General features: G+C 36.5%; 1 protein-coding gene across 4 annotated transcripts in view; it reads left to right on the top strand.

The window, feature by feature from the left end:
* The window catches only part of Nup107 (nuclear pore complex protein Nup107), a 57,362-nt gene extending 45,349 nt beyond the window's left edge, over positions 1 to 12,013 (top strand). For all 4 annotated transcript variants that reach the window (XM_083140811.1, XM_083140808.1, XM_083140810.1 and 1 more), the window contains exons 11-17: positions 1,343 to 1,539; positions 2,036 to 2,231; positions 4,543 to 4,662; positions 5,399 to 5,572; positions 7,093 to 7,260; positions 10,744 to 10,845; positions 11,598 to 12,013. In XM_083140811.1, coding sequence (XP_082996937.1) covers positions 1,343 to 1,539; positions 2,036 to 2,231; positions 4,543 to 4,662; positions 5,399 to 5,572; positions 7,093 to 7,260; positions 10,744 to 10,845; positions 11,598 to 11,705 — 1,065 coding nt within the window. In that variant the 3' untranslated portion in view covers positions 11,706 to 12,013. The remainder of the gene's footprint in view (positions 1 to 1,342; positions 1,540 to 2,035; positions 2,232 to 4,542; positions 4,663 to 5,398; positions 5,573 to 7,092; positions 7,261 to 10,743; positions 10,846 to 11,597) is intronic.
* Positions 12,014 to 20,882: the final 8,869 nt, after the last annotated feature.

Genomic DNA, 20,882 nt, shown 5'->3' with positions numbered 1-20,882 from the left:
CTGGTGCAAGAATTAATTGCTTTTAATCCAATCTTACATTAATTAATTAATTTAATGTTTTAAGATTACATTTCAAAATGTGTTGGATTCATGGCTTTCGTAGCCCATATTTTGCAAAAAAAAAATATGTAGCTTCCTGAGAAAAAGAGGCTGGCTTACACCTGAATTATTTTTAGTTTTGTCTACCACTGCTTTCATCAAACATTTGTATTGCATCTTCAGTCATTGTTTTACTCCTAGAATATACTGTTACCAGAGTTATAGTAAGTTAAGTCACTCCAGAGTGATTTTGAAATGTATTTGAAAATGCCTGGAAAACTACAAATGTGAGAGAATTTGCTTTGGCGAATTGATTAGAACTGTGGCTAGTGACATCTAAAATTTGAAAGGGCCATATTTGAAGACACTACATTGTCCAATGGACTATTTGCATAAAATGAAACAATAATAAGACTCTTCATTTGATAAATAAAATGTTCCCCTCAGTTGTCTATATAGTTGTATTGGTTGAATGTTTTAAAAAAAAATCCTTCCTTGCAATAAAAATTGGGATACGTATTGAACTTCTCCTTCTTTTTCCTGTCTTCAGTTGGTCGGTGTCCTTCTCAGTTCTGATTCCGAGTTGAATGGATTTAAGGGTGGTTTTGCTGGCCCCCGTGGCAGAGTGGTTAGCACATGGTGCTATGATGCCAGGGATCCCAGGTTCATATTCCAGCCTGGGTGTTTGTGAGTGTCCATTCATCAATTTCACCATATCATTACTCGTCCCCATCTTCGCAATTAGCCAAAAGTAGCAGAAAAGCAAAGTAAAATAAACTAAATCAGTCAATTGAGGATGTATTTAAAGACAGTTTCTAATTCTGCCCTGAACTGAAGACAAGAGAGCTGCCATGTGATCTTGAAGTAAGAAAGATGGCCTCCCCAATGGTGCAGTCTTATGCCTTGTAATCAAGCGGTCCCGGGTTCGATTTCCGGTGGAGGCACATAGTGGTTCGGATCCCACTCTAAACTGTAGGTCCAGTCCGGATTAGCTTTACTGTGCATAAAGTGGACTTGAAACACCAAATCAATCCAATTGAAGTAAGAAAGCTGTAGGTTGATCTGAAAGTGAAGATGAACCTAAGTATTGTGTGAGACTGGCTTGACACAGGAGTCCCTCACTTTGTAGCACATTACTCAAACCTCTCCCCCCACAAAGGCTAGCTTGAATAATGGAGAAATGCTGTACCAGCATATTTTTATTACCGTAAAGTCCCATCATCCTTGGTCAGCTTATTTAAGAATAAATTTGTTTCATGTTAATGTTCTCAGCCAGAATTATACAGGTCTTTGATGCTTGCAGGTTCTTATAGAGATGAATGAAGTGTCGCTGGTTCCTTTCTACCTAGCAACACTTCCGCAAGGGAAGCAAGTGGGTTGGTGTGCATATTTCCTGCAGCATATCAAGGACTTGGAGCAGAAGAAGAACTGCTTGAAGTTGGTCGAAGAAGCAGGGTTGGACGTTGCTGAGGTGACAAAGAGAGTGGTGGAAAACATAAGGTAATCTTTTAAAAATGACTGGCGCCCTTTTCCTTTCTTGTTCTTTTTGTTCCCATGTCAAACCCCTTCCTTTATCAGTAGTGTGTTGCTAACTGTGAATGCAAGAACTTTGTTCCTGTGCAGAGGTGTTACTTTTAAATCAACCTCCCTCGCCCTCACCCTAATGACTTGCCCTTGCCCTCACAAGTTTTCCAGAGGGTGAGGTTTGCCTTCATGAGGCTCACCCTCTGGATAGTGAACACCTCTGCAGTTGTTTCGGCATTCCAGGGTAAAAATTTTGATTTCCTAACACAGTAATTTTACGAATACACCAATATGTGTTAGAGTGCCGAGTTACCTGCCTATTTTCTAAGTTAAACCGATAATTGTTGTAGTGTTTGCACTAATCTTGTGTAAATTGTTTGTTTAATTATCTACATGCACAAGGATATCGTTTTTTAAGTGTATGTTTACAATAAGTACATTTCTCGTTTGACACTGTGTATTTTCTTTGTAGACACAAAGAGGTCTCCGTGGTACCAACAGATTTACAGGGTGAGGTGACGAAGGAAGATGAAGAGAAGATTGATGCCTTGGATTGGGTTGTAATGTATCCTGAGCAGAGAGAGGAAGCCATGTGGCAGACGAATGCCATCGTCAGGCATTTCCTGGCCTTAGGGAAACTGGAAGCAGCACGGAGAGCATTCTTCAAGGTAAAGTTTCACATTGGAGCTGAAACTTATTGTGTATCTAATGGGGAAATAGGAAATAGTGCAGCAAGGATGGTGGGAAGTGACTTTCTTTTTTTTAAAAAAAAAGTGACAGGTTCCAATAGTAACAACAAATTTGAAAAAAAAATGTTTTCTAAGGAAAAAAGGGGATAGGGGAGTGTGAAAGGACTTGCTTAAGCTGTGAAGAAAAGTTGGGTGTTTATATTTATTTTTCAAAACTCCTTTCGAAAAACCACTATGATATCTAGGGCTGAGCCGATATCACCATTTGCTGATACCGATACCAATACTTGTATAATTCCAGTAAAATAAAGGCTAGTTACTGAGTCACAAAACTCCTTACATCACATTAGTATTAATGATACCAAATGCTCCTAAATTATTCTCATATAACATTATATCACTTAAAATGTTTTGTTACATTTTATGCGAACGTCTTTCTATCCCCAGAGGATGCAAAAAAAGAAGAAGAAGAAGTTGTTTTTCAAACATTGCAAGCATTGTTAAAGTATTGCAGATACACTGAAAAAATTGGTGTATTATTATAAGTGTCCCTGCCAGAGAAAGTTATAGTGTGTAAAACAAAATGTCTGTAGTGCATATAGCATACAGCTTGCACAAGGAATGCATAATAAATACAAATGTAAACAACATTCTTATCATTTGGATTCACCTGGAAAGGGATAGACGTAAAAGTATACACAAACCCAAATATTTTTAATTCTCATTTGGCAGCTCTGTCCATTATTCTCTGTCATTTGCAATAAAAACAAGTCACTGTAGTGTTGTTATCGGGCAGCAGTCACACAGTAGGGTAGAGCACAAGAAGAAAATCTACAACCCTCCCTCCCACGGCGACATTCATCCCTTTACCAGGAACTCTGGAATTAGCCTAGCATTATAATAACGCTGGTTTTGAAAACGTCACATTCTTAACCAATGAGTTTGCGAGCAACAATTGGCAATGAATGGTTTCTATTATTTTCACATAGCGTTGACCACCAGGCAGTTACATGCCTTTAATGTCACTTTTGAGCGCAGCACTTTCACTTTAGACCTGCCTTTGATCTTGTCATCTGCTTCCCAGGAGGGTGCATCATTTTTGGAAATGTTCATGAAATTCTTGTCTGGGACCCCACCCTGTCGCAAGGAAGGGTGAATGAACTTTTAAAAGGACAAATCTTGACAAATGAGTTGTTTCTCTTTGTTGCACTAGCCACTTAAAATCTTTGGTATCATCGCTGGCCCCCATGGCGGAGTGGTTAGCACATCGCGCTACGATGCATTTGAATCCCAGCCTGTACATGGATGATTGTGAGTGTACATTCATCATATCACTCATCCCCATCTTTGCAAATTAGCCAAAAGTGGCCAAAAAGTGAAGTAAAATTAGAGCAAATCAATCAATCAACCTTTGGTATCGGATGGTATCGGTGAAAAAAAAATGAACTGATACTTACCGGGCTCAGCCCTAATGATATCGCAAAGTCTGAAAAATTACATCAGCTTAGAATTTGTTGTAGAGCAATCATGTGAATCTTCATGTTTTTTTTTTTTGTTTTTTTTTCTTTCTTTTGTCTACATATAATAGTTTTGTATCTGTGTTAGCCTATTAAACTATTACGAATAACTAAACAACAGTGAAACTAAACCATATGAAGATTCACACAAATGCTCTAGAAGAAATTCTAAGCAGATGTAATTTTTTAGATTTTGGAATATCATAGGGTGTTTTCAAAAGGAGAGGACATTTTGAAAATAGGTTCACTAGCCTTAACTCATAGTTTCCCATAACTTTTTGGGCTATAATATATCTTTTTTGTTACATAGCTAATCCAATTGAATTTATCATCTCAGTTACAGAGGTATGTATTAATTAATGACTGTGCAAAGTTGCACAATACCTGAAATTGACATGAGACCATACATAGATCTACGTAGCCGGCCCCTGTGGCGGTGTGGTTAGCACATTGCGCTACGATGCTAGGGGTCCCAGGTTTGAATCCTGGCCTGGGCATGGATGTTTCTGAGTGTCCATTCATGAATTTCATCCTATCATCCCTCGTTCCCATCTTCGCAAATTAACCAAAAGTGGCACAAAAAGTAAAGTAAAATAAAGCAAATCAAAATCAAAATAGATCTATGTTGAGAAATATGTGGAGAGGTCAGAGTTTTGCTTGGTAGTCTACTTGTGAAGCATCAGCACGATTGCCAAATATCCAGGTTTGATCTACAGTTGTATATATTTCACATAACTTATCAGATTTATAATAAATAAAAATTGTTATTTCAGATGCCCCAGGACTCGATTGGTTTAATTCTTGAGAAGTGGCATGTGACTACAGGCCAAGGAAAGATGCCTCAGAGAACATCCAGCGCTATACGAGAGAATCTTTCTTTAAGAACCTACCTTGTAAGTAGTGCATTTTCTTCAAACCATTGGAGATTATGTAACAGGTCTCTAAATGTAAAAGGAAAAAAATGATCATACTTGCTAGTGGCTAGTCTTTAACATAAGAGGGAGGGAGAGAAAAGTGCATTTATTTCCTTATACAAATACAGTAAATAATAATTCTACGTGACTGCAAAAAATGACTTTAGTTGCCTATTGATTTTCGTAACCATTCACAGAAGGTGGTTGATTGACATTCTAATAGATTTTTATAACGATCCAAGTATAGCAGAGTATATTAACAATTCTGCCTCTTGTGTTTTTTGATTTCAAGCTGGTTTACTAGATGTCATTTGTGTGTATGTTTATAGTCTTTATTTGTTAGTTTGCGAGTTTCTTTAAAATTGTTTTAGACGGTTGGTGGACCTGTCCTTAGTCTGATTAGTGTTGGACTATTACAAAATTAATTTCCTTCATAAGATGATATTGAGGCATTTATTTCATCTTAAGCACCCAGAAATTTTCAGCAAAGGAGGTCTTCACTCCTGAAAATGCATCATATTAGCTTTATTTGATATTTTCATTAGAGAGAGTAAGTTGAAGGGACCTAACCCCTTATGGCACAGAACTATATATTTTATAATGTGGATTCAATGAAGTAATTGAGGAAAACAAAGAATTATTTTTTTTTAATATGAAAAAAATCAATGTTCTGGGTCAGTGCAATATTTTATTTTGTGCATGTGTATCTTTCCAGGATGCCCACGAGTCCTTCTCCTATTGGTTCCAATACTATCACCATGCGAAGCCTAAGACTCCAGTTCTTCCTTCCGGAGCCTCTTTCACAGAGAGGGTGGCTTTCGAACACCGAGAGATGCAGTTTAAGGCTGACCTTGATAGGTGGAAAATATCTGTTGAACATCAGTCCAGGGTAAGTAGTATGAATATAATATTTCCAACTATCATAAATGCAAACCTGTACTCCGCAGTGGTAGCGTCGTCGCCTTGTAATCAAGGGGTCCCGGGTTCGATACCTGGTGGAGGCACAAGTGGTTCGGGTCCCACTTTAAACTGTAGGTCCAGTCCCGATTAGCCTAACTGTGCATAAAGTGGACTTAAAACAACATATCAATCAATCAAGCAAACCTGTACTCAAGTTTCCGTAAACACAAAGATCCATACGCAGATCAAACACGCGCAAGTGAAGCATAACGTGAAATTATCCCCATGGGAGTTCGCTGTTTCTGTTTAGTTCTCTTCGAAGCCTACCAGGCTTTGTTGGTACAGATGTGGTTTCGTGTAACAATAACCCCAATGAGGTCCCGAAAGCCAGCGATGCACCTGAGGGTAATCCTTCCACTTTATTTGTTGTTTGCGGACATCTCTCTTTAGACTCCCTGCAGTCAAAAAGGTCATCACCCATGAAAGTGGTGGACGTGTCTCAGAAATAGTACATAACATTTTCCTGGAAATTCAAATATCTGGGCTTGCTTTCCAACTTTAGACTTTTGTTTGTCCCGACCTAGATAACTGGGTTTCAGCAGGCAGGTTTCGGCACAGGGAATGTGGCCGGGTAATAATTTTCTTTGAAGGACAGATGTGTTTGGATTTCCTTCCATGCCAAGCAATAGAACCATGCATTTTTTTTTTTTTTAAAATCTTATAATAGTTTTCCTCTTCCTTCCTGGACTTTACCCACCCACCACCAACCATGCAGTAATCATTCGTAAAAGTACCTTCTCTTCAACACCTGTGATCTATCACTTCTTTCTGGCTACACTGCACAGACACCAGTATTCTGTGCTTCTACTCTACAGTGAACATGCGGCAAAACCACGAAATATCAACGTTTATCTTTTGTGTTTGGTAAGTGTTTACTGTCTCCTACTTCACTTATCTTTGTTTATCTGCCCTTTGGCCTCTTTTCCTCATTCCATTCCTGTTGTGGTCAAAGGAGAAGAAGCACCTTCCAGTGCCTCCCGAATCTGCCTGTGGGGAAACCTAAACAAAAAAAATACGCTAAAACACATTTCAAAGTTGAAACATTACTTTGTCACTCTCTTGAAATATTTTAGGTACTTATAATCAAAATGGCCACTAACTGTTGAAATAGGCAATTATAGCAACTATAGGATTAACTTCTAAAGCCCTGAAAACTACTTCTGTACTGAATGCATAGGAACCTGAGCACAGGAACAAAATACGCATTTAGGGCAATATCCTGGCTCTAGCGTTAAGCCTCTGTTATACTTTTGTCTGTAGTCAAATTAATTTTTGATGTTATAAATTCAGTATAGTTTTCTATACATGAGAGTGAGATAAATATAGGAGAGAAATTAGAGGAAAGACAGAAAAAGAAATGAAGGATATTTAAGTAAGTTTAATTAAATTTACGACTGTGCTACATACCTACATTGTACTGACATGATATTTTCATATGTATTTTCTCAGGAAGTGAAGTCCAGGCTGTACAATGTTCTTCTGTTCCCTGAGGGAGGCTGGCTGGTAGACGTAGTGGAGCCTTTGCCAGAAGATGAAGAGATGGAAGAAGAAGATGATGATGAAGAGCACAGCAGGCAGCTGCAGATGGAAAATTTAAGGAAACTTTGTATCCCTCAGGTATGCGATATTTATGAGATGCTAGCATTTCTCTTAGACATAAATAACGGTATCAGAAAAAATTCCGATCAGTCCATACGTAGTGTATGTGTATACCGAAAATTTACTGATATTAATAACTAGGGATGGGGTAGATTAAAAATTTTTATTGATATATATATTTAATGCTTAAATTTGCAGCTTCTTTTGGTAACACTTTCAAGCCTTGTTTCCATGTTAATAAATCATTAAAAGGCTGACCACGGCAAAATTTATTGTATAAAAAATATAGACTAAAACCGTAATGTTTCCACATTCTGACAGGGTCTTCTGCAGACAAGGATTCACAATTCACATAAATTTCCTTTTCTTTTTTGCATTACAGTCACCTGGTAACACATTTATTAAGAAGGGTGAATGAGCCATACGTGTTCATGAACGACCATTTGGAATTTTATATTTGTACTTTATCAGCCCATCCCCACCGATAACTAAACACATATTTTTGGTAAATAAAAACAAAATTTCGGTACAAAACAATCAATTTCAGGTTGAAAAGTTGTAAATAAAATAAAATGTCAGTGTTATTGCAGTGAAAAATTGGATCAAAAGTGGAATATAAAATGACATTTTGGTTTTAAAATTGTGAATATACCTGTAATCCTGAATTTGATTTTAAAACTGCACTTATTACACAAAATATACATATCCCTTCTAATAGCACACTTATGTAGTTATCAGAGTATTAAGTTTATTCCTGCATAATGGAATCCATTTTTGCTTCTCGAATATTTACATCAAAATTAATTAATTTTCCATGATTTGCATAACTTGCAGGATAATTCAGACCTCGGAAGGTGTTGTGTCGGTAAATGAATTCTAAATTTTGTATTTAGGAGTTTATTTAGCATTTTGCAGTTCATTTTGCATTATTTTGTGGCACAACATGGTCGCAAAATGCACCTCACACCTTTCAAAAACATGAGAAATTAACAGTACAATGTGTTATTTCACATTTTGTGTTTTCGTCAAAAACTAAATCTGCATGCCACTACCGATAACCAATATTCTGCCAGTCCGATATAAAACAAAATTATTCTTGAATAACCTGAATGGTTCATTCGCCTCCTTAATTCTTGTATGTAACTACAATGGATTTTGTCTTTGAAAAAGAAACCACACATACTTTACAAAAATTTATGAGGAACAAAAATGGCAGAATTTTCATTAAATTATAGGTTATTTATACATATCTGATTGGTAAAACTATTGGTAATTCTACCGATAAACCAGTACACTGATTGACTGTATTGGGCTGTACTATGACGATATGTGATGTGATGATGATATTTCAAAGCAAACACCAGAAGTGTACTATGTAGAAACTTTAGCAAAAAATGCAGGCTCAACCAGAACTCAAACCCAGGGTTCTGTACACAGTTTCAGCAGACAAGTTATGCAAGTTATCCTAGCTGGGGGGGCAAATGGCATCTCTCCTCCCCACACACACATGCCCATTTTTTAACACTGCTAGTGCCACAAAATTATACAGTGGAACCTCAGTTTTATGTTTTTTTTTAGGCAACCAAGATGAAAATTAAATGTGGGAAAATGTAATTTCCAGGAAAATTTTATAGCATGTTTTTTGACACTGCGAAGATTGATTGTATAATGCAAGGAAAACGTAAATATTTTCAGTATGTTTCACTTTATGATTTATCTGTGTATAACTATAGCCACTGTCTCTGTCATGAATTGTTTGTGCTCAAGATATTTACCTGGTAAACAGTGATTGTACCAAATCCAGTGTGATTGAATTTGGTATCAACTTTCGCACTGAGCTCTGTCTGGAAGTACATTGTGTTATTTACTTACTATGTGACTTCGAAGTCGCAAGTGCAATGTGTAAGTAGGACCATTCGAAAACATCAGCACGAAACATCATGACGACAAAATTGTAGGTGCTAATGATTCACCATGTGCATAGGAGAACGATGGGAAATAAATATACTGGAGGTGCAAAGAGCAACCTTCTACGAACTGTATGCGGTACACTTCAGAAAATGGACATCATCGACATTCACAAAATGTTCAAAATACTTTCACCATGAGCAACGAATAAAAATTGACGTACCACAGTGGTCACAAAAGTTTGCACCAGCAAGATCAAAGGTGAACTCCTTGGGAGTTGTAAGGCATTCAAAACGATCAGCTAGGTACCCACTCTTACAGAATTCATAATCATACTGGTATAACACTGTGACGAGAACTGATGGAAGGTGATGGCATGTATCCATTGCTGCCAAAATGTCAGCTTTGTCAACTGTTGCTGTGGTCTAATGCAATGTTTGCTTTCTTTATGACCACCATTGCTTTGTTTTGATGTCAACACTACTAACACTGTAACACTATTGTGCTGTATGCTTCAACTTTGCAATTCATACCTTTCATTGTACCCCATGTTGCCATTAGCAGCCAATATCACGCATGCACACTACATGCCATGTGGGGCTTCAAACGCTGTCAGCACCCTTGGTTCCTTTCATACTAGGGAATGAGAGATGCGGTAATAGATAATTAAGGTACTCACATTTTCCGCGAAGCTGTTTTGCATTATTTTCTATTAATTTCAGTAGCCACTGCCACCATCCTCGTTGGAATTCGTTGTGTTGTTGCATGGCACGTTTCTGTTGTTTTTTTCCTAAATTGCCGCTAGGTGTGCTGCTGTATGCATATATGTCGTCTGCTGTTCACCAGTGTTAATTGCTGCAGTAACTGAAGCCAAGCATGGTGTGCCTGACCACTATCTATGTTCAGTTCATGGTTGTAGTGCATGATGGCGTGCGTTCCTTTGATTTTTGTGTGTGAGAGTGTGTGCTTTGTATTTGACATGTACTTTCTCAATGTTATGGTTGTGAAATTTGATATGCTTGCCAAGTTCAATGGTGGGTTGAGCAGTTCATGAACTGAACATAGATAGTGGTCAGGCATACCACGCTTGGCTTCCATTACTGCAGCAAATAACACCGGTGAACAGCAGACGACATATACGCAGACATACAAGCGACAGCAGCACACCTAGCGGCGATTTAGGAAAAACAACAGAAATGCGCCAAGCAACAACACAACGAATTCCAACGAGGATGGTGGCAGTGCCTACTGAAATTAATAGAAAATAATGTAAAACAGCTTTGCGAAAACGTGAGTACCTTAATTATAGGTTCCTTGTTAGGAATGAGCAGATGCCAATATATCAAGTATCAGTGGATGCTCGATATATCTCAGGATCTGCATGACAATTTCTTTCGAGTCCAAGTATCCTGGATGTTATACAAAATTAGCAATTTTCATTACTTTTCCAACAAGATAAGCAAAACAAGAGTAGTTGAGGGCTTTCATTAATCTTGAAATCCTGGAAAACAAACCATACAAATTTAAGTATTTTTATTATTGTTCATCATCCAGATACCGGGTATGCTACTGATAAGAATTCTTGTTTTACAGATTGTACTCTTGCTTCATAGTGTCATGCACAGTATTGGAGAATATCAAGAAAGTGTAGAACTTTCAGAAATAATTGTTTCCGAACAGTATCAGTTATATAAGGTAATTCTTTAATTTTATGTTATATTCTTTGTAGAGGATAGCTTTTCAGCAAAGAACACTAATTTGTGAAATAGTTGTCACATATTCCCATTTGTTTTTCTCTGTCATGTCATCATTTTTATGTTAGGTTATGTTGTTTGTTCAAGATATGAATTTGCGCAGTTATTGTCATTAGACATGAAATTTGAGGATAATTCCTCATTATTTAGTACTAGATCATGCCGAAATAAAATATTTTTGTCACTTTTTATCAAATATTACTTTTTCTGGTATCTCTTTTAAGTAGTTCCTATGGAATTTTATAGATATAAAATTTTGGAACAATAGCTTAAAAGAGAATATTCATATTTATGTGTAGTTGCAAACATTGTGCATTAGATTTAGGAAAATTGCATACCACAGATCACGGAATTGATCAGTGACCATTATGAAATTATAGACTTTGTACATTGTGTATGTGAAGTTTCATATTTTCACATTTCTGGTTTTGTTGATCAGAAGATTAATTTCAAAGGACCACTTGCCTTCACAGGTTGTGGTATTTCCAGGCTAGATTCCACAACCTGTGTTAATGAAGACCATGGTCCTTTGAATTAATTGGACAATCAACAAAAACAGCAATATGAGAATACAAGTGCCTTTACTTTGCCATAGCATGAGTTTGTTATTCATATGTATTTGTTACACAAATTGGAGTTGTGAATTTTTAGCAAATGGTTCATCATAATTGTCATATTTTATTTTTCTCATAGGTGTTTACCAAAGAGAAATTGGGAGAAATTCTTGATAAAGTAGCAGAATCAGCTTTGGCACTCCTTGATCAGAAGAAAGATCCATTTGGCCATCCGTTCACTTCCTAGCGAATAGAAACACTTTTTTTGTGCCATTTTATTTACACTGCCACTTTTGTAGCCGATTTACCACAACCAACTGTGGAAGAAACATTGACAATTTTTACTCCTTTTTCCTTTTGTAAATCCATGTACTTAAAAAAAAAAAAGTGTCCATTTTTAAAAGTGAAAATATCAAAGAGTGTCTCTTTTGAACAAATTGTGTGTGCACGTTTTTCGTGTGTGGTATGGTGAGTGTTGTGGAATATCCAAGTGATTCTGCATAAAATTTGCTTTTGTAAATTCTCTTGAAAATATATGCAAACTTGTTTTTCATAGTCCACTTTTTCTTCATGAACTCCCTCCAATTCAAACTAAATCCCTTGATCTTTTTTAAATGCAAGTTACTTCAAAGATATAACCTTTACTTTTTTTACCCAAAAATATGTTAAAGAGCTGAATTAATGTAGGTTTTCACATTTTAGCTATTCAAGAAAAAATAATTTAAATTGTATGAAGTCAGTTGTAAGCCTGAGATGGAGTAGGAAGGAATGAAAGGACACCATTCGGTGTTAACCTTTTTAAGCCAACTTACAGGTGGTGGACATTGAAATTGAAACCACAGTGATTATACAGAACCATTCCCTGACATTAGCTACGAGACTCAGCGGGAAGCGGCCCGGTGTCAGCGCTTGTCTTTCCCGGTGAACGGGGTCCCCGACAGTCGCTAGAGTCTGCTATTAAAATTACAGTTTTCATATTGTGTACTAACCTTGACTGCAGAAGGTGTTGAAAATGATGTCCCTCTGCTGCAACACATTCTCGGCATCTCCAAAGGAAATTGGCATTTACACGTGCAAGTTCGTCTACTGTAATTCTCCCAATTTCTCGTACAATACTCTCATTTAACTCACGGATGGTGTGGGGATTGTCTTTGTATACTTTATTTTTTAGATTTTACGAGGTTTAATTTAGTGGTCCTATGTGGAACGGGAACACCAGGAAATTTCGTTGCAAAACGTTGTCACACTTTTCCACAATTCCTCTTTCCGAAGTAACTCTACAAGATAAATCCTTTGTTGTAATGTAAACTTTTGTGGTGCCATATTAAGCCACAATCTTCAACACACGGACACGACACAACACAATTCCGAGGGAGGATTATACTGGCGTCAGTCTGCAATGTCAACAGAAAGGGAAAGAGAGTGAAGGCAGGGAGAGCGAAAAAAACAGACTGTCGCGGATGCCGTTCACCGGGAAAGACAAGCGCTGATGCCGAGCCACTTTCCAGCGAGTCTCGTAGCGAATGTCAGGGAATGCTCTGTAGAACATGCCTCTGGAGGGCTTGCTTGCATCACCCATGCACAGCATAGCAGGCATTCAAGTCCGTAGGTGTGTGCCTGCAAGTCGCATTGGCACAGTAGCTGGACTACACGTCGAATATTCGGTTTCTTGCTTGTCTGGCCAGTGCATCAGTAATGAAGACTGTGAATATTTGTAGGGTATCAAGAACCACAGTATCAAGCAGAATACCAGAATGAAGGACAAAACACATCCAGGAGAAGTATAAGTGTCGGAGGAAGCGGAAGCTGTCTGACAGGGACATAAGGGTATTGAAGAGGATTGTATTAAAAAAGCATAAAACACCACTGCAAAAGTCTCCACACTTAACTCCACTTGTTTCTACCAAAACAATCCATCGATAACTTCATAATTTTTTGTTAAATTGAACAAATCTGTGAACGGAAGTTGAGTTGTGGGAAGTCTACAAGGACGCATCATTTGTTTTTGGATGCATGCATGTTACAAATCCAAGTTTTTGAGTGTGACATGCTACGAAGTTCTGAGACTAAAATACAAAAGAAAAACAATTGGAAAATGTGCATAAAATTGTTCATTTCAGTAACAAGGTGGTACTTCGGGAATTGGTAAATTCGCTTCTTTCAACACTTCGCGAAGGAACATTCTGGCTACTTAAACATGCTTGTCAACTCCTTCCCGCAAAAGTTCAGCAGTATGTCCATCTTCCATAGTTTGTTTGCCAGATTGCATAGAAAGAGGCAAGCTTTTGCAACAGGTAGAGTATGCATACAGACTGATATGAAGGTAACGAAGAAAGATGTCTTAGATTTTTACCTGACAACTTCAGACACTAAAAAGTGTCATGAAATGGACTTTGCATGTCAAACATAGTTCCTATCAGCAGTAATGACCTACAGGGGATGGACAAAAATATGGAAACACCTGCAGAAATGCACATTACCTTTATTAATATCAAGTAGGACCACCGTTGGCACGCAGAACGGCCTTCAGTCGACATGGAATGGACAAATACAGGTCGCATATGGTTGTGAAATGGATGTTGTACCATTCTTCCTCCAAAACAGCTGCAAGTTGTAGAGACGATGGTGGTGGGTAGCGGGCTTGCACCTTGGTCTCCAAAACTGACGACAGGGGCTCAATAATATTGAGGTCTGGCAATTGTGGAGGCCATGCCAGATGTGACATTTCATCTTCGTGCTCATCAAACCGGTCCTGGACGATGTGAGCTGTATGAACAGTGGCTCTGTCATCTTGAAACACGTCAGCGAAGCACAAGCATGGACGCAAGTGTGTGTTGCGTGACAGACAGACGCACATTGGGTAGGATTGTGACCAAGCAGATCACCACGGCTCCAAAAGTCACTGCTGAGCTGAATACAGTGCTTACAAACCCTGTTAGCATCAAAACAGTCAGAAGAGAACTCCACAAGCAGGGTATTCATGGCAGATCTGCAATTCCCAAACCTCTCGTGACTGTTGACCATGCTGCTAGACGGAGACAGTGGTGCAACGCCCATAAAAACTGGACAGTGGAGCAGTGGAAGACTGTAATCTGGTCAGATGAGTCATCCTTTACATTGTTTCCAACTGCTGGCCAAAGCATGGTGGTGGTTCAGTGATGATTTGGGCAGCCATCTCCTGGTATTCTACCGGACCCATCATCACCCTGCATGGACATGTCACTGCCACGGACTACATAGCCATTTTGAGTGAACAGCTGCATCCCATGGTGCAAACTTTGTTCCCAGACAAAAAACAAATACAACAACCGAATTAATATTATTTCCTTTGTTATAACCAAAAAATAGCATAAATAACACTGTAAACAATGTACGTATTGTTCCAGACATTTTTGCGAATGTGCAAAGAATCGTGTTGCCACCTATTCTTGGGTCACAGTAAAAGAAAGGATTGTGGGAAACAAGACTATATCGAAGCAGTTAAACAATTTAATCCCATAAAAAGTTATAGCAATCGTCAAATATATTTAGTAAGAACACTTTCAAAACAAGGAAATATGCTTCTTTTTTACAATGAGTCCAATAATTGGCCAATACTGTAGCTATTGCCTCTTCTAGGCTTCAGAAATGTCCTCTAAGGTGGTAGTCTAGTGAATGGGAGAGATGGTAATCGGAGGGGGCAATGTCTGGAAAATAAGGTGGATACATCAGTTGGTGTTCAATGTTTTTCAAAAGTGCTGGTGTCAAATTCTAGCTGCTGAGAGTACATAGTTGCGTTGATTGTCTCGCCAGGGGGCAGCAGTTCACAATGCACAATACAAAGATAGCCTGAATAGTCCACCAAACAAAGAAAGGGGCGTTACAGGAAGAAAACATGGCCATTTGGGTGATTCTACAATTAGGGAACAATTTAATGTCCCAGTTCTGTAACAATAGTTACTAAGCTTGTGGAGTAATTCTAAAAAAATTTATACAACCAATTGTTAGGCACATATTTTTGGTAAATAGAAAAGCAAAATTTCGGTACAAAAACAGAGTCGATTTCGGGTTCAAAAGCTGTAAATAATATATATATAATCTTTCGGTGTTGTAGCAGTGAATAATCACATCAAAAGTGCTATATAAAATGACATTTTGGTTTTAAAATTGTGAATATAATCCTAAATTTGATTTAAAAACTGCCCTTATTACACAAAGTAAACTTATCCCTTCTAATAGCACATTTATGTAGTTACCAGAGTATTAAGTTTATTCCTGTGTAAAGGGGTCCATTTTTGCTTCTCAAATATTTACAGCAGAATTAATCAATTTTCCATGAATTGCATAACTCACAGGATACTTCAAACTTCAGAAAATGTTGTGTTGGTATATAAACTGCAAATTTCGTGTTTAAGAGTATATTTCGCATTTTGCAGTTCATTTCGCATTATTTTGTGACAAAGCAGTGTAGGAAAATGCACCTCGTACCTTTCAGAAACATGAAAAATGAACATTGTAGCATGTTATTTCATATTTCGTGTTTTCGTCAAAAACTAAATTTGCATGCCTCTACCAATTGTGTATAATGAAAAAATGTTCAAAAATAAGAGATAAAAATTTATGTACATGCAATTTCTCATCATCATTGGCATGGCGTATTAAAGTTTGTGCATTTTTTCCCCTAAATGTTATTTTTTATTTATGAAGTAAAAATATTTTTATATAAACTAAGTATGATAATTCATAATACCATGAAATGAAACATTAATGAAGAGTACAATAGAATGGGGATGCAAATAATCTTTTTCCCCTAGATCCTATGTCATCAGCATAAACAAATTTTAATTTGATTTTTGAAGACAGGGATATTATTTTTCTTTAGAGTGATAGTACATATTGCAACGCTATCTCAAATTACAGTGAGTGATAATGTGATTTGGAGGAATCATGTTTGACTGATTGGGTTACAAACACTTTTCTTGTCAAACTAAGGTCAATATGTATATTAATTTGTTGTCATTAGCATGGACTAAGTATAATTCAGCAGAGTAATAATAAAGTTATAATAAACTTTGAATAATTTACTTATTGAATGATTTTGAAATCAGAAGCCTAAACCTGGGCATAATTGCTATGTAAAACCACTAATGTTGTAAGTAATGAAAAATTTGTATCTATACAACTGTAAATCCAATGGAGAAATATAAAGCAACTGAAATAAATCTCTGGTAAAGCATGTGGAATTTGTGACTTAGGAAAACTTTCACATACAAAAACAAATTCAAATATATGAACACGATTTTTAAGTTTGTAGCTTGATTGTGTTTAACAAACACAGAAAATCGAAAAACATGCTGTTTGTCATAAATTGACATATACATGTGAAAACAGAAAAAAAATCTGACGTACAACACTTGAAAAAGTGATAAACAAAGGAAACGCTGTCAACGTGGACTAAGTTGAATTGGTTTCAATAGGAATTTCAACTGAAACCAATTGGAAATGCAGGACAATTTCCAATTGGTGAATTGTATATGGTGTAGAATCAATATGTTATAAATTCATTTAGTGACTCAAAGCATGTGTAGTTTAATTCTTGACACCACATTTCCTGTGATTTAGAAGTTCATTGGAAAACACACCAATTTCAAACTGAATTTCTTTTGAATTCTAACACATACTACTGAAGTCATATTTATCTTAATGAATAAGTAAAATGAACTCTTTCTTAAGAAATAACTAAACTTTAAAGCAGCTAGTAGTTGGAATAAATGTTTGTTTGAATTTCTGTTTTAAGTCCACTTTATGCACAGTAAGGCTAATCGGGACTGGACCTACAGTTGAAAGTGGGATCCGAACCACTTGTGCCTCCACCGAGTATCGAACCCGGGACCCCTTGATTACAAGGCAATGACGCTACCACTGCACCATGAGGGAGGCCACTTTAAACTGTATAATATAAAATATTATATTCTAGTGTCCCAATAGAAGGTTCCACAGATATCTTATTGAGATGAAGGTTAACCCAGTAGAATCATGGGAAATGGTTCGATGGTTTACTGTATGTGCAAATTACAATTACTTTATATTTGATGGCAAAATCTATCAGCAAAGTAATGGTCTATCAATGGGAAACCCAGTATCTGGAATCATCTCCAGCATTTTCCTTCATTACATAGAATCTCCAATTGTTAATGAGATAGGTGCAGATATCATACTGTACATCAGATATGTAGATGATGTGCTAATTATTGCTAAAAATGAGAAAACATCATGGACGTATTTAAATTGTTAAATGAATCACATCGTCGCATAAAATTCACTTGTGAACCCATGAGTAACAACGTAATTTCTTTCCTTGATCTGCAAATTAAGACAACTGACACAACAATTCAAACATCAGTCCATAGGAAAAAATTAGCAGGGGAAAAATGCATCCATGCCAATTCAGAACATTCACGTACAACAGTGGATAATATATTTTTAATTTTTTTCCTGAGAGCACAAAGACTATGTTCTAATAATAAGGATATCAAATATGAATAAGAAAAGCTTTTTAATATAGCAAAAGAAAATGGCTTTCACACTAACAGAATAAACCAAATCAAAAAACAAGTCGCAAGAAAACTAAAGGAAAAGAGAAATATAGACAAAGATGAAAAATCTGTTAAAAATAAATTTGTGTACATTCCATTCCACAAGGGATTCTCACATAAAATTGAAAAAAAAATTAGATTTAATTTCAAAATTCTTTTTAGATCACCAAGAAGTTTGGAATGTACATTTAATGAATTCAAAATGAGAAAAACTACCAGATGTGGAAACCACAGGAATATATAATATAAGTTGTTCATGTTCAAAGGATTATGTAGGACAAACCGCAAGGAAAATGGCAATCAGATGGCATGAACACGATTTGGACATTATAAATCTAAACCCAAGAACAGGTTTGTCAGCTCACATCATCGAAGAAAAGCATTTGATTAACAAGAGAAGGGTTTTAAAAAGATTAACGGGAAACACAGAGTTGAATGTCTGGGAAGCTTCGTTCATTGCGGAACACTAGAATAAACTAAATAATGAAAATGGTAACATAGATCCAGTATGGAGTCTTCTTTTTCACAAATGGAGTAAGCCACCATCTTTAAAATTTAATGTAACAGAAAACATCAAGAGACTTTGTGAAAACAATGATGACTTTGAATTACCTGATGATATTTGGGATTCATAATTTTAAATAAAAACTAATGTGATCATTTTTTTTTTATCTGAAATAAAAATAAAACAGACTGCTTCTTTTCACAGTTAAGTTGCTATATTGCAACAATGTAACATTGACAACATCCATTATATAATGGATTCTTTTTGTTTAAAAAATTGCTAACCATTGTTGTAACTGTATCTTTAGTCAAAATGAAAATAAATGTCTGATGAAGGGAGCGTGTGTTCTCCTGAAACGTCACAACGAAAAACTGTTTTCTTATGCTTGTAATAACCGTAAACTACAGGAAAATAAACTTACTATTGTTTTTTCTGTCTAACCTTGGAACTCACAGTGTGCAGAGCATGTGATATTCGACATAGAAACTGACAAATCTTCTTGGTTACCTTATACAAGCTCATAAGGCCAATTATAAAGGTTCACAGCCTTGATTGTTGTATGGAATGTGATGTTAAATATCTACCCGATCGTAACTTGAAATGTTATCAGCGGTACTGGAAATTCCTATCTGACAAATTGTTTAAGGCATTTATCAACAGTTTTCCAGAGAGAGTAAACACTTGCTTGGGGGTTCAAACCTTCCTGTAATACCATCAAAATGTTACTACTATTAATAAAAATAAATTTTGTCATATTTTATGTCGGAATACATTAGGGTGACCAACTTTGGACCATGAAATTAAAGGAGATTTCCAAGGAGAGGCCCACCACTTTGGCATTGAATTTAAACAAGATTCAGTGTGTGCGGACCTGGGGCATACAATATACGTAAGATATCCAAAATTTTCAGGATTTAGAAAAAATCAATTTGTTTTCCTTAGTCTGAAGTACAGGTGCCCTAAAAATCACAATATAAGTAATATTACAATTAATTTGTATAGAATCACAGTATTACCTATGAGCAATAAGAAGAACATGAAGGTTAACCAAGAATTATGAGAGGCTAATAAAAGTTCTTAAATTAGTGTTCCTTTTCATTTCCTATGGGCCACTGGTGTGACGTTGACAATTTTTAATCACATCCAACAATGTTATCTATCATAAATATCTTTTGCTTACTTTTCACCGAATTTTGACACTAGTGAATTTACATTGTTTCAAATAAAATTAATGTTTTTACCTTATAATTTCGTTCTATAAATAAACAAATATTGTATAGTAACTATTCTTTATTAAAATATTTGAATACGATTTTTTATGTAGTACTTCATTTAGAATTCTGATTTCAGTAATTTTGGATATTTTTAAGAATATTTAAATAATCCATGACTCAAGAAATATCTAATTAATTGCTTAATTGGAAGCACCAGCGTCCTATAAAGTCATAGTAAACCACATACAAATATTTTATTTTCATCTGCCGTTGTGCCTCCGTAGGACCCCCTCTGCGCTAGTGTGTGTATTCTAGTCTGATGCTCAAAAAACGTGTCTAACATCACAGACATCCAGCAGTCTCCCTAAGCGACAAATTTATTTAGCCAAAATAATTTTCAAAACAATATTTATGAAAGTGCTTTTGCGTTGACAAATAATATTTTATCCTGTGATACTTGCATAACCTTGTTATTGAGTTCGTTAAACTCTGGTTTGATTTTTTACAGAAAAATGAAGGTACTTTAAACTACAGTGAAAAGTTATAAAATTATATTCTTAAAGGGTTCCTTCTTCAGTTCTTCAAGGGGGAGTGGTAACACAGTGCCACAGGGTTTGGGAAAGGAAATGCCTGTTTGCTCTTTAAAAAAATTAAAGAAAATCGACCGTATATATAAATGCATTTATTAAACTCCATTAACGTTGGAAGCGGCCCTGGCGCCCACCCAGCGTCGAATGACATGGGTACCTGGGGGAAACCCTGGGGTGTAAAGGTGGTCAGGGGCGTGATGATGACAGGCCCGTAGCCAAGAATTCTTTGTAGGGGGGGGGGGGGGCGAAGTCAATCTTAGAGGGGGCAAATTTTTAATATATTGTGTCGCATTGGCAGATATAGCAGGTTATACAGAGGCACTTGCCCCTCCCCCAAAAGAGAGAAGTAACAGAAAAGGAATTATATCTTGAGCCAAATTACGTAGAACCACTAACCGGAGCCTCAACATGAGCCCTAGGTAATCACAAATGAACCAAAAATATAGGTATTTTTACTAAAAAAGCAAACACCATTCTAATATATCAAATAAAATGAAACTCCAATGAACAAAAAAACTTCGAGCAACATCAAAAACCAAT

This window comes from Lepisma saccharinum, chromosome 19, assembly GCF_977018435.1.
Source record: "Lepisma saccharinum chromosome 19, izLepSacc3.1, whole genome shotgun sequence".
NCBI classification, from domain to species: Eukaryota; Metazoa; Arthropoda; class Insecta; order Zygentoma; family Lepismatidae; genus Lepisma; species Lepisma saccharinum.
This window is presented reverse-complemented; position numbering and strand designations above follow the sequence as displayed.